General features: G+C 40.8%; 1 protein-coding gene across 1 annotated transcript in view; it reads right to left on the bottom strand.

Moving 5' to 3' along the window:
• LOC124789914 overlaps positions 1-14,327 on the bottom strand; it is a 202,235-nt gene that overhangs the window by 112,795 nt on the left and 75,113 nt on the right. The window contains exon 2 of the mRNA XM_047257432.1: positions 5,268-5,409. Coding sequence (XP_047113388.1) covers positions 5,268-5,409 — 142 coding nt within the window. The remainder of the gene's footprint in view (positions 1-5,267; positions 5,410-14,327) is intronic.

A 14,327-nucleotide genomic window follows, 5' to 3' on the forward strand; every position in this document is an offset into this window, starting at 1 on the left:
GTTAGTTTTCTCAGCCTTGTTCTCAAACGTTTTTGAGCATTCTATTTTGCTTATAACGGCATCTCCATATGGCTTAGAGTTCACCACATTGTTGTATGCCTTACTGCCACCATCGTCCAACTATTTGGTGTACCATACGCCTCTTGTTTCTACAGAGCGATGAAATATTTTTTGTACCCCATGAACTTCCATACCACCACTTGTTCCTCTAAAATTAGCCACTCAGTTGTCTTCTTTATGTTAATTGACTTTACAATATTTGCAATATTTAGACATTATCTGACATTATCTCCACATCTAACACTTTACTGGTGTCTACACTCGTGGCAGTCACTACTCCATTCAGAGAAGTATGTCCTCTTTTCTGCCAACTTCCGTCCAGTGCAACTGCAATATCCGAACATCCATTTTTTACTGCCACGTTCCACAATGTTCGACAGTTACTGTCTCTCAGTACGTGAAGTCTGCCTGGTTTAGCTGGATATACATCTTTCCCGAATTTGTGATTATTTAACATGTATGCTTGTGTTAACGGATAGTAATTCGAAGACTGTTTTTCACTGTGAGTTAGTTTACGTTTCATATGAACTAATTCAGTTATTCATTCCTGCTTCCTTCCACAGTCTGCTTAAGGTAAGAGGGGAGCATTTTACTCACGTAACTGTGACATTTTAAGAGCTGAATGCGTGTAATTACAGTTCAAAGCCATCACTGAGCTGTCTTACAATGGAGTAGTTCTGATGTGTCAAACTTGTATGAAGACTAGTCTGGTCCATGCCACACAAGCTAGACAAATCAAAAATAAAACTATAGTCACTGTTGTAACAAGAGAATTGACAGTCAAATCCATATGCTTCCAAACATTTTGTCAGCTTACTGCACAGCAACAAAAAAGTAAAGCCATAACGAATATTCCTGAAACCTGTGAATGTTTTTATTTCGTCGCACCACTGACTGAACTGTAATTCATCACATTGCTCTAATTCCTGCTACACACATCAGAGCATTTCCTTTTCTTGGCAGCTTGACACTCAAATAGGATGATGATGATGATGATGTTTGGATTGTGGGGCGCTCAACTGCGCGGTCATCAGCGCCCATACAGAGTCCCAATTTTTACACAGTCCAATTTTTTATCAATCCAATCTAGCGACTGTTACGGATGATGATGACGAAATGATGAGGACAACACAAACACACAGTCCCTGGCCAGAGAAAATCCTCAAATGTCCGGGAATCAGATCCGGGACCCTGTGATCCAGAGGCAGCAGCGCTAGCCACTAGACCACGAGCTGCGGACTCACAGGTAGGATGGCTGAAATGGTGCTAACACCGGCGGTTTTCGAGGTGACGTAAGTTGACTGCCGTCGTCGCTCATCATGCTGTGTTCTCGAACAATATCGTTTTCCGGTAAATGCTTTAGGCGAACTTCTGCTTCAGAAACTAGCCTGTTACGTGAAGAAAATTCCATTTAGCTCACAGAAAATCCTCCTTACAGGAAACGAACGAGATAACACTATTTCTTCGATCTATAATTGGGAGTGTAGTAAGGCACACAGCAATTAGTTGCCATTTGAAGAATTTTGCAAAAAAAATTAACGTGTTCTTCAGATATGTGCAACCAAAATGTACACACGGTTTACGGCAATAGCTTCACAGATGCTAATGAGAAGAGTAATTAATTTGCTGCAGGAAATACTCTTAGCTTCTTCATGTTAAACACCAGTTAATTGTTACTCGTGATGTACTATAGATTGCACAATAAACTGAATAAGGATCCATTACATACAATAGTCCACAAACAACAGATAACAAACACTTCGAACTACGTAAACGATCTCTGGCCGGCCTCCGGCTATGACGTCATGTCCATTGTCCGTTCAAGCAGCCAGGTCAAGTAGTTCTACAAGGGCCTCGCTGCGGTACGCATAAGTACTGTACTATTAGATCGCCAATGTTGACAGAGGCAGCCACAGAATACTCGTAACCCGAAGTCAGCTCGCTTTCGAGGTGGTGGCAAAGTTTCAGACGATCCAGAAATGAGGATCCCTCGTTCAGGATATTGTCAACAAACTACAGATGTAGATACTAACTTTTAGTAGAGATCCATATTGATAAAATCGCTCTCTCTCTCTCTTTGTCTTTCTTTCTCTCTCTTCCTAAAAAATGGCTCTGAGCACTATGGGACTTAACATCTGAGGTCATCAGTCCCCTAGAACTTAGAACTACTTAAACCTATCTAACCTAAGGACATCACACACATCCATGCCCGAGGCAGGATTCGAACCTGCGACCGTGTGCGGTCGCGCGTTTCCAGACTGAAGCGCCTAGAGCCGCTCGGCCACTGCGGCCGGCTCTCTCTTCCTAAGCGTTACATAGGAACATTAGTTATTGCTCTCCCAGTACTTCCGTAACGGAAATTTTTCGGGAAGAAAGCCGTCCAGGTCACGCTCTATATATTTCTTTGTTTATAAAATCGTTTCGGCTACTGCCATCTTCATAGCAGGCTGCAAAATACGAAAAACTAAGAGGTTACAAAATTAATTGTGTGGCAAATACCTCTTATCCTTACATTCCGTTAATCTTTAGAGCTGATAGTGGGAGCAGCAAAAAAAAATTATTAATAAAGAAATATATTAAGTGATCTAGACGGCTTTATTCACACAATATGCAGATTTATCACAGACCTATTCAGGAAATTCATTTCCTTTATCAATAAATAGGGAAATGTTTTGTTTTCGTTCCGTGTGGAGCACGTAACTGACCATCGTGCCGTTTCGTACGAAATGCTACTAAAGCGCTGACAGTTGGCGGCAAGCACAAGTCAGGAGCAGGTGCTGTTCGACCGTCCAAGCCGACACTCGGCGCGGTGGCTGATGGGAGAGACTGTAAAAATGGAAAAGCATTTACGGTAGCTCCCATCTGCCACCGCACCGAATGTCTGCTTGGACTGTGCGAATACTGATCTAATATTTGGGAGCTGAGACCCCATATTTCTCCAACTGATATTTCGGCCTTATATCTTCCCGCCTTCTTCCAAGTGTACTGACAGAATGAAGCTACAGCACTCGCATCTGTTATTTTAAACACGACAGCTTTGTCACTTGGCCAGAGATGTTGTTCCGTGGCAAAGAGTTTTGTAGGAACTGAATCAGGGGCTAGACACTCGATTCATGGTGGGATATCGATGCATCACTAGGAGCTAGTCTAGGGCGTCCATTTCATTATAATTGAAAAAGGAGACATTTAAAATAAATTAGAGAAAAACCTAGGACAATGAAGAAAAAAAACGGGACATAAATATTGTATTGACTAAATTTAATACACATACAAGTTTACCTTTACAACGTGCACTCAGATGATCCCAAATCACTTTTTACAATTATTCTGCCACACTATCACCGTACTTTTCACTTTTATGTACTTTATCAAGAAGTAAATTTTCGTTTGAAATTGTATCATAAAAGTACTGACTTTTATGATACAATTTCAAACGAAAATTTACACCATTAAAGTGTGTTTCGACAATGAGCAAGGCCCTCACTGTTTCAACTGTCATTCTGTTTTTTTTTCGTCTGACCACAAAGAGTTCACTAACGAGAACACACGTTCCACAGCAGCATTTGACCCACAAATGAATCTTTTTCATGCTAATGTTTTTACTTTTGAAATGAGCAAATATTTTACACCACGTTGCACTAAAACTTTCTTTGTCTCCTTCTTCACTTTTTATGAAGTTCTGTGCACATGAAAATCCATCGAACAGTTCGTCTTCATCAACAGGAAAATTTGGTACAATACTTTTAACAAAAACACAACAGTCCTGAATATCCTTCCAATGTAGCTGCTCCTTTTCAGTATTAAGCCAGTCAAATGCTTTAAAAGGTGTGAGAAATAGTTTACATAGTAGTCACTCACGCATTTATTTGCTCTTTTCGTTTGATCACTCATGCGATGTTTCTTCGTCTTAATGTGATTCACAATGTCAGACCTTCCACCACGACCAATAGCAAATTTTGATCTGCACAACGTACATTCTACAGTTTTTCCACTACCAGTGGAGGAAAGTCGCTTTTTATATTGCTGTTAAAATTACACTTTCGTTTTGGCGTAATGAAACAGTGATTGCACAGTGCAAAACATTAACAGTGTGGTGACGAAAGCCAGAGAGCAAGTGTCAGTGGTGTAGAGTATCTCTGGACCGAAAGGACTGACTCAGTGGATCGATTTAGAAGAGAAGAATCTTCGTTGTTATTCGTAACCTATAGTGCGTTTAAAATTACTTGCGATATTTGACAGTTCGGTACATAAAACTTCCTGGCAGATTAAAACTGTGTGCCGGACCGAGACTCGAACTCCGGACCTTTTGCCTTTCGCGGGCAAGTGCTCTATCGACTGAGCTACCCAAGCACGACTCACGCCCCGTCCTCACAGCTTTAATTCTGCCAGTACCTCGCCTCCTACCTTCCAAACTTCACAGAAGCTCTCCTGCGAACCCTGCAGAACTAGCACTCCTGGAAGAAAGGATATTGCGGAGACATGGCTTAGCCACAGCCTTGTGGTTGTTTCTAGAATGAAATTTTCACTCTACAGCGGAGTGTGCGCTGATATGAAACTTCCTGGCAGATTAAAACTGTATGCCGGACCGAGACTCGAACTCGGTTCTGAGTTCGAGTCTCGGTCCGGCACACAGTTTTAATTTGCCAGGAAGTTTCATATCAGCGCACACTCCACTGTAGAGTGAAAATTTCATTCTAGTTCGGTATGTGTTTGGAGTATGCTGAAAGTCATCACACGCTTCCTAGCGTAAATAATTGCGCAGTTAATAGCAAGTCAAACAACCAGTAGCGTAAAATACTCTAGCCAAGCGGAATCATAAAAAGGGGGACATTTGAGCGTCCCCAAAAAAACTTTCGGGACAGCGGGACATTTTGGTAAAAAACGGGACTGTCCCGGGAAAAACGGGACGAATGGACACCCTAAGCTACTCTGTAGTGACATCTTTGCAAATTGATCAAAGAAAGTACCGAATTACGTGCGTTATCCAGAATAAATCCGCTATCTCTTTTAATTAAACCGCTCGTCAAACGAATTTCCAGTGCTTCCCACACTACTGAGTCCCAGAATCGACACTTGCTGCTGTACTCTGTATGATAATGTAGAAATTTTATCGGCGACTGCTGCTGCACGTTCGAAACGTAATGGTCGCTTAATAGTCTACGAAAATATTAAAATGCAGAGAAGCGGGCAGCTGGACCTACACTCACCTGGCGTCAGTCGGCTTGTACATGACGTCGAACTTGTCGGCCATGACGTCACTCGTGGTGGCCCACGACACTTTGATGGTGGTAGGGCTGAGGAACATCACCGTGATGTTCTCGGGCACCATGCTGGCTCCGGGCATCGAACCTGCGGTACAAGAGATGAGCCGTTCTTAATTGTGAATTAAAACTGCAAAGGTACATCACCAGTCTCGTGCAAAATTTATCGTAAAGCTGGGTGTAGCAATAACTGAAAACTACCATATTATATCTCCACGCGTACATGCAGTTCTCTGTTAATAATTTCATAATGTTTTCCCCCTGAGTAAAACATTCCAGAAGTGAAGTTTACCCCACGTGTAACGTCGGGTAGGGACTGTCCTGGAGGATCAGTCAGACAAAATCAGAACCGTGATTAGGGTAAGCACAACGCTTATAGGAAGGCTAAAAGGGTGGGGAACACTAGGTAAGTCAAAGGTAGAGATGGAAAGGATGCAGATAGATATTTTAGGAATCAAAAATGTGAGATAACCGTATGAGTGGGAACTATAGAGTGGACATAACAAGATCATCGATATTATATCAGATAGCAGTGGAGCAGAAGCGGGAATGATAATGACTAAGGAAACAGGCAGTAGAGTAATGGGTTACTGGTAGCAAACATAGTGGACATCATAGTGAAACAGAATGAATTTCGTACAGAAATTTTAACCACAGCCAAATATGTATCAACCACAGGTGCGGATGACAGCTAAATTGGAGAAGCGTGTGTTAATATTAATTAACTCGTAAAATATGCCAAGGGAGCTGAGAATTTAATTATAATGGGAGCTCGGTAAGCATTCGTTGGTGGGGATGTACGGAATGGAAAACAATGGGACATTTTAAACTTAGCAAGGGAAATGAGGGGCGAAAAAATTTAACAGAATTCTGTGCTAAGCAGGGGTTAGTCATGCGAAAACACTTTTCGATAATCACTTGAGGAGGTGATAGTAGAGGATTAAAAAAAATCAGGCTGACTATATTTTCGTGAAATAAAGATTTAGGTGTGCTCATATTGATGGTGATGATAACCCAGTACTAATGAAATGCTAACTGAAATTTAGGAAATTATAGAGAAGGCAGCTTCAACGTTGAATCGTGGAGGAGTCGAAGCAACCAAAAATTCAGACTTCTAAGAACATGTTGTAACACTACAACGCAATACCTCATATCTTTCATGTTTTTTATTTTCACAATTTTAATAATAATTTCATATTATAAGTGTACATATTTTGCCATTCTATTGTCAGTAACAGTTCTGTAGAATATTGTAACGCAAATTTATTGTAAATCATTTAAAAATACTTTTGTAAAAGAATGTAGTAAAAACGATGGCAAAGTCAGAGTTTTTGCTATGTGCAATAACCATGGATGTAAAAGAAAGAGGGGAGGTGGCATTACGTCACAAACTGGAAGCAGATGTCCGCCATCTTAACTAGTCAAAAACTTTGGTTAACCGCACCCATACCCTATAGTTACCTGGGTGACACTTCCCAGTGACGTCACTCTGGCTGTGTCCTATTATTAGAGTAAACACGCATTCAAGAACATAAAAACTTTCGAAATTGCCTTCCTGGCACTATGTTAGTATTTAAAACAGTTATTGCGTGCACACGACAGAAATAATGAACAAGAAGCATTTGTAAACAGCAGTCTGCTATGTTTTGGGCTACTTAAAATGGCGCCCACTCTAACTTCAAAACAACGTACAGTGTAATTCTGTAATGCCACCGACCTTCTTTTTTTACCTCCATGGTAATAACAGTCTCTAACCAAAGATAAACTCGGCAAAGTAGACAGTGAGAGAGACTGAATGTGTACAAGGACAAAAGCATGTGAATTTCGTGGGCATAAAATGTTGGGCAAGACATTATGAATGCAACAAGCAGTGGTATGAGTCACGGTACAGCAATTACTTGAGAAGAGTTTCAAAAATATTAATGGAGGAAGAGTAGAGTTTGGCTAAATGCACTTAATTCTGCTCGTAAGTGAAAGGAAGAGCCTGTTGTCTAACAACCGTCGTCATCAAATCATCACGCCGTACCTGCAGGGTCTAGTGTAGCAGGATACAACCCGTCGGCTTTGAACAATGACGTCACAAGTCGCCAGAGAGCATGTATTACAAAGATGAAAGAGCTGAGGAGAATGTTGAGAAACAAAGGAATGCGAGAGAGATAAACATTGATCTTGTCAAAAGCCGAGAAGCGATTCTTCTTAGTGTTGTAGCTCCCTTCAGTAGCTGATAAGTGTTTTTTGGCTTTAAAAAAAAATCTCACGAGATAGAATAAACTGATCCTACTTTATTAAGCAATCAATAAAAAAACTAAACTAAAACATAACAGCTTTTGCTGTTATGTTTTAGTTTAGTTTGTTTATTGATTGCTTAATGAAGTAGGATCAGTTTATTCTATCTCGTGAGATTTATTTTTTAAAAAGCCAAAAAACACTTATCAGCTACTGAAGCATCTGTATCTTAGGATCAGTTTATTCTATCTCGTGAGATTTTTTTTTTAAGACGCCAAAAAACACTTATCAGCTACTGAAGGATATTGGTGGAATTAGAAAGTGAAATATGGTAAAATAGTGAAATATAGATAAACGATCGCTTTTAGATTCACGTTCAATTATTTTAATGGTAGCGCTTATTAGAACACAGAACTGCTTTATTATCTATGCCTCGAAGTGAAGACATTACTATCTATGACTAAGGAATGACGTCATTGTTCAAAGCCGGCGGGTTGTATCCCCTGCTTCAGTAGACCCTACCTGCAGCAATTCCACGTCCAAGTAAGACTGTGCCATTTCAGAAATTTAGAGGTGTAAAAGACTTGCCAGTGTATTAGAATCAGCAACTGAACGTGACAGATATTTCGTTAACTTCAGTTTTTGTTAGTGTTAGTAATTATCCCAAATAATTATTACTAATAGGAAGATCCTATTCCCACCATAAATTAACGGGGCGTAACTTAAAAGAAAAGACTTGCAGTTTAAATTTATGAAAGAACTAGACAGTAAATCTTGGAATTTGTTAGTTCAGTGAAAAGTGAGACATGACAATTTATCTGCCACTGTTGATTAACTTTTTGCAAATTTAATTGCTTTCGTTACCTTTTTGACAAAAAACACATATTCATGAATCATTTAACCCAGTTTTTTGGCAAAATAATAAAACATAATGTATTTCAATAGTGTTGTGTAACTTTAAGCGCTTATCTGTATGCTGCGTGTTTCTTGCGTGTTTCCATTGCTGGTGATTGTGACTGATTCAGTGTTCAGTTATAAGTAATATTTCTGATAATGAGTTTTGTTTATTGAAAAGAAATATTAGTGAATACTATAGATAGCAAGCGTTATAGCGAAGTAACTCATCTCAATCATTACTGCGTTATGTGTCACAATTAATATATGAATCGAGTTTGAATTATTGAAAAGTGTTCAGTGTAATGCAAATCAACTTTCAGACAGTTTACAAGGCTTTTGAATTTTTAACCGAGCTCCCTTTCTTGAACTGAGCGTCAATGTTCACAAAAATTTCGGTACTTTTTACGTAGATTCACATTTGTATTTAACATAACTACTTTTATAACTGCTGTTCAAACACGAGCTGCCGACCGCATTGTTTCATTCATTAACTTCAGTTTCGTTGAATTTCAACTCATAATTACTAAAATTCTCGTTATCTACGGAAAAGAAATTGACACAAATATACATTTTTCTAATTTCCATCGTTATTAGCACAACGTGTTTTCTTCTAATAATTTCCGGGTATGCAGCCGGATCCCGTCGACATTCTGCCACGATATTTCGGCCCAGAGACGTCCGGCCATCATCAGGTGAGTACACAACTACTGAAGAGCCCAGGTGCAGTCGCGGTATTTATGCCGAATCTCGCGCATGTGAAATGTACTGGCATCCTACAGCGCATGCGTCAGGTGTTGACATGCGCAGCATAGCCGAGTTGTACGTGCTGCCCTCAGTTTCGTTGAATTTCAACTCATAATTACTAAAATTCTCGTTATCTACGGAAAAGAAATTGACACAAATATACATTTTTCTAATTTCGATCGTTATTAGCACAACGTGTTTTCTTCTAATAATTTCCGGGTATGCAGCCGGATCCCGTCGACATTCTGCCACGATATTTCGGCCCAGAGACGTCCGGCCATCATCAGGTGAGTACACAACTACTGAAGAGCCCAGGTGCAGTCGCGGAATCGACAGTGTCATTCGATACTCAATGACTAGATGAACCTTTATTTCCACCACCGAGGGCAGCACGTACAACTCGGCTATGCTGCGCATGTCAACACCTGACGCATGCGCTGTAGGATGCCAGTACATTTCACATGCGCGAGATTCGGCATAAATACCGCGACTGCACCTGGGCTCTTCAGTAGTTGTGTACTCACCTGATGATGGCCGGACGTCTCTGGGCCGAAATATCGTGGCAGAATGTCGACGGGATCCGGCTGCATACCCGGAAATTATTAGAAGAAGAAATACGCCGGGAAAATGTCAGAAGTCACAACAACGTGTTTTGTTGGCATAATAACTTTCAACTGAACGTTTGTTCGCAGTCTGCTGGTACAAAATTCTTCGGAATAGATGCCTTCTCCGAGAATTACAGAACATAGGTACACGTTTCATTTAATTATATGTTGATACCATAGAATGTGACAAACTGCTTCACGGAGTTACTGGTGCGGAAAACCGAAGGGACAGCCTTTAAAGAGAGTAGCAAATGCAACAGAAAGGTACTAGGAATGAAATAAGCAGAAAAGGGACTAGGATTGGAAAAGGCAAACAGGGGCAGCCACACATAGTGAATACTGAAATTAAGAAAGGACTGACGAAAACGTGAAAAAAGTTTAACAGAAACAAGAACAACATCGGTTGGTTGTTAGCTAGAAATAGAAACAAAATATCGTAAATACTGCAAACACTCCAATAAAAGTCATTTTGGTGACCGTGACCAAGAAGCGCGTTGATTGGATGCGAGAAGGGTTACTGGGTCATGGAAACAGAAAATAAGATGAGAATATGGAAACAATACTTGCAGGAGCTTTGTAGTTACCCAAAAGAAATTATTCCAATTGAAAAAGAGGACATTATACAGAAGATTGCAAAGGCAATTCAGTTATTATCATTGAATTTACAGGGGTTGCGTATCTTAGGGAACATTTTTGTGTTGCTATTGTCTATTACTTGAAAATAAACAGCATTTATGGCAAATCGAATTACCAATGTTTAATTCGGTTTTATTCAAAAACTGTTGATTAGCAACGTACAACAGAGGGATGTTGTAGTAAAATAAATAAAACGATACAAATTAGTCATATAGGGCTAGAAAAGGTAATTCCCTCAACAAAAAGGTGGAATAAACTATATAAAACATCGCTTCATCGTTTCAGTACTTCGTCGAACTTGTATCTTTATCAGTAATAACAGAAAACTCTTGCCTATATATATCAATAGTAATTGCTTTGTTTACGTAAAAGCACAGAAGTTCCATGATCAACTAATTTTTAGTAGTTATAAAATGCAGTTTATATCCTGTAGTTACATAAAACACACAATGGACTAACACTCAATGGTGGGCTGTTAGAATTATGTGCAAGTCAAACAACCAAACAAATAAAAGAATAAAGAGGAATCGTTAGCTACAAGTTTATCTCTTAAGCAGTGCTACCAATACTACGAGTAATACTTCATCATGTGTGTAGTGTACCATAACTACCGAATTGTAGTTTTGGTAGAGCACAACTCTAATTAGGAACAGACCTTCCTCTACCTTATGTCGTGTTATGAGTTAGCGACAAAAAAGACTCTCTGAACAGCTATAACGGTGCATAGTTCCAATTGCATTTTGTCTATCTAACGGCTTCCAGAGGCTACAAAATTTAATTTTCAGTATTTTATGTAATCACACAGGTCTAAAAATTTATACTTCATTATTGTTTCTTAGTGATTTTAGGTGATCCTAATTTTTTTTAAATGCAGAGTTTAGAAATGTTATATTTCCCTCTATCACATTTGAGTTGTCGACAAAATGTTGCTGAAATTCATAAAATGCATACAAAACACATACATTCAGAATAATTTGATTAAGAAAACAAAATGACAAAATAAGAGACTCCTATTATTATAATGAAATATTATTTTATTTAGGTCTAATACAGAGGCATAAATGTTAATGTTTCTCCTTTTTCCCCTCAAATCTCTGTGCACTGACTAAAGACACTCGGTGTGCAGCATCCAGCAGTAGTCTGCTATCGTGCTGGCACCCCTGTTCAATTCCTTTTACATTCTGGTAGAACCTTTCTCCCTGTTCCTCACTCACAACGCGTAGGTAGCTGGCATGTGAGTCCAGAAACTGCAATTTGAAGCTCACTGAGGCATCAAGTATTTTAGAGCTAGCCAGCATGTTTATTACAAATTCTCGTAATGATCTTTGCTGTTGCCAATAAATTTGTTGATAAGTTCTTTAAAGGATATCTAAGAGTATGGCAGTTGTCATAATGGGCCAGATAAAGATCTTATTTCCAGGTCACTTTTGATGTGATTTTACATCCGTGGCAATTGGACTTGTTACCTCTAAGGTTACGAAATCCATCCCGTCCCCCTGGTGACTCGCTGTACAGCCCACGCACCCAAGGCAACTTTATACAGGGTGAAAAGCATTAAAACCGACAAACTCTGGGAGGTTGTAGGGGACATCAAAACAAACATTTTTCCCTAATGTCATTTTTTCCTATGAGGAGTTTTTAAACCGGTAGAGGAAGATTTCTCTGGCGGCAAATTACTTAAACCAACAAACACTTTTCCATTTTTTATGACCAAGAGGTCACACATTAACACAACCCAACTTCAATTACAGTAGATTTTCAAAAATGCCTCCATTGACACGTAAACAAAGGTTATACCGTCGGATCATGTTCTGTCTGACACGGATAACAACCCCAGGAGTATTCTGAACTGTTCCTGCTGCTGCTACTATCCGGGTAACCAGATCCTCTTCTGATGCAACAGGAGTTGCGTAAACAAGGTTGTGCATCTCTACCCACACAGAAAAGTCCAGAGGGGACATATCTGGGCCATGGTACGGGACCACCTCTGCCAATCCACGTTTCTGGGAACCGTCGGTCCAGGAATCGACGCACACGACGACTGAAATGTGCCGGTGCCCCGTCAAGTTGGAACCACATGCGTTGTCTTGTAGGGAGCGGGACATCTTACAGCAATTCTGGCAATGCTCTGGCGAGAAAATTATAATAGTGCCTGCCATTTAATGGCCTAGGTAGCAGATACGGCCCAATTAAACAGTCCCCAACAACACCGACCCACACATTAACGAAGAGGCGCACTTGATGAGCGCTAGTAATTGTGGCCTGTGGGTTGTCCTCAGTCCAAACATGTTAATTGTGCATGTTGAAGGCTCCATCACGCCCGAACGTTGCTTCATCGGTAAACAACAGAGAGGATGGAAATGTAGGATGCATTTCACACTGTTCCAGGAACTGTGCTCTGGGTGGATAATCAACTGGTTCCAGGTTGTGGACACGCTGTAAGTGAAATGGACGTAACAACTGCTCTCGAAGGACTGTTCTTACATTCGTCTGATTCGTCCCCATGTTACGTGCAATTGCACGAATGCTGATTGAAGGATCCCTCTCCACATGCTGCAAGACAGCTTCCTCAAATTGCAGCGTTCTTACCGTGCGACGGCATCCCTGTCGAGGTAGTCTGCCAAATGACCTGGTCTCACGCAGATGTTGGTACACACCATCAAAGGTCGTATGATGAGGGATACGGCGATTAGGATATTGTTGTTGGTAAACCCGCTGTGCAGCTCGCGCGTTGTCGTGCGCTACGTAGTACGCACCAACTGTATCAGTGTACTCACTCCAGGTGTATCGCTCCATTAGTAAACAGAGACAATGCACTAACACACTGGTGGACAGCAGTTGTCTACAACTGAAGATCGTAATACGCCCTCTAACAACTGAAGATCGTAATACGGCCTCTAACAACTGAAGATCGTAATACGGCCTCTAACAACTGAAGAGCATAATACGGCCTCCACCGGTTTAAATAATCCTCACAGGAAAAATGACATTAGCGAAAAATACTTGTTTTGATGTCCCCTACAACCTCACAGAGTTTGTCAGTTTAAATACTTTTCAACCTGTATGGTACAGTCAAGGCCCCCCTTCCCCTTCGCCGTATATCTCTGGACCAATAGGCATCAAACTTCCCATCCCTTTTATTACTAGAGCAATTGCGTAGCGCTTGCCTTTCTTGTTCTGCCAGCTATAAAGGATATTCATGAAGTGCAAGCAGAGAGAAGGCACTGCATCGAGCAGAATAAAATGAATAAGAAGGCTTGTAAGTACCCATTCCTTTGCCCGCTCGGCTGGTTGCGCGGTCTAACGCACTGCTTCCCGAGCGGGAAGGCGTGCCTGTCCCCGGCACGAATCCGCCCGGCGGATTAGTGTCGAGGTCCGGTGTGCCTGTCTCCACGTACGTGTACACCATAGTTACTCTACCACACAAACATTTGGGGCTACACTCGTCTCGTATGAGACGCTCCTGGAGGGGGAGGGGCGGGGGCTCCACTGGGGGCCGGACCGTACAATAAGCCTGGGTTCAGTGTGGGGCGGCGGTGGGGCGAGTGGACTGCTGTAGACTGTTGTGGGGTTGTGAACCACTGAGGGCTACGGCAGGGACGAAGCCTCTCCGCCGTTTCTACGTCCCCGGATCAATAAACAATACACACACACCCCTTCCTCTCATAATTAATTCCTATCTACAAGTTTTATGTAATTTGTTGCAATTTTACCAATTCTCAAACACCCACATCTCTGCCCTAAGATTTATGTTAATACGATGTTAAACGATTACAAAATGCGTTTTTTAACAAACTACTCCAATATTCAGTTAAACAATTTTTGAAGTACTTTATTTAACAACATATGCACTCGTGCACAGACTTGGAAATTTGTGGTAAGGTCTTATTGGACCAAA

The sequence above is a fragment of the Schistocerca piceifrons genome, chromosome 3 (genome assembly GCF_021461385.2).
Source record: "Schistocerca piceifrons isolate TAMUIC-IGC-003096 chromosome 3, iqSchPice1.1, whole genome shotgun sequence".
NCBI classification, from domain to species: Eukaryota; Metazoa; Arthropoda; class Insecta; order Orthoptera; family Acrididae; genus Schistocerca; species Schistocerca piceifrons.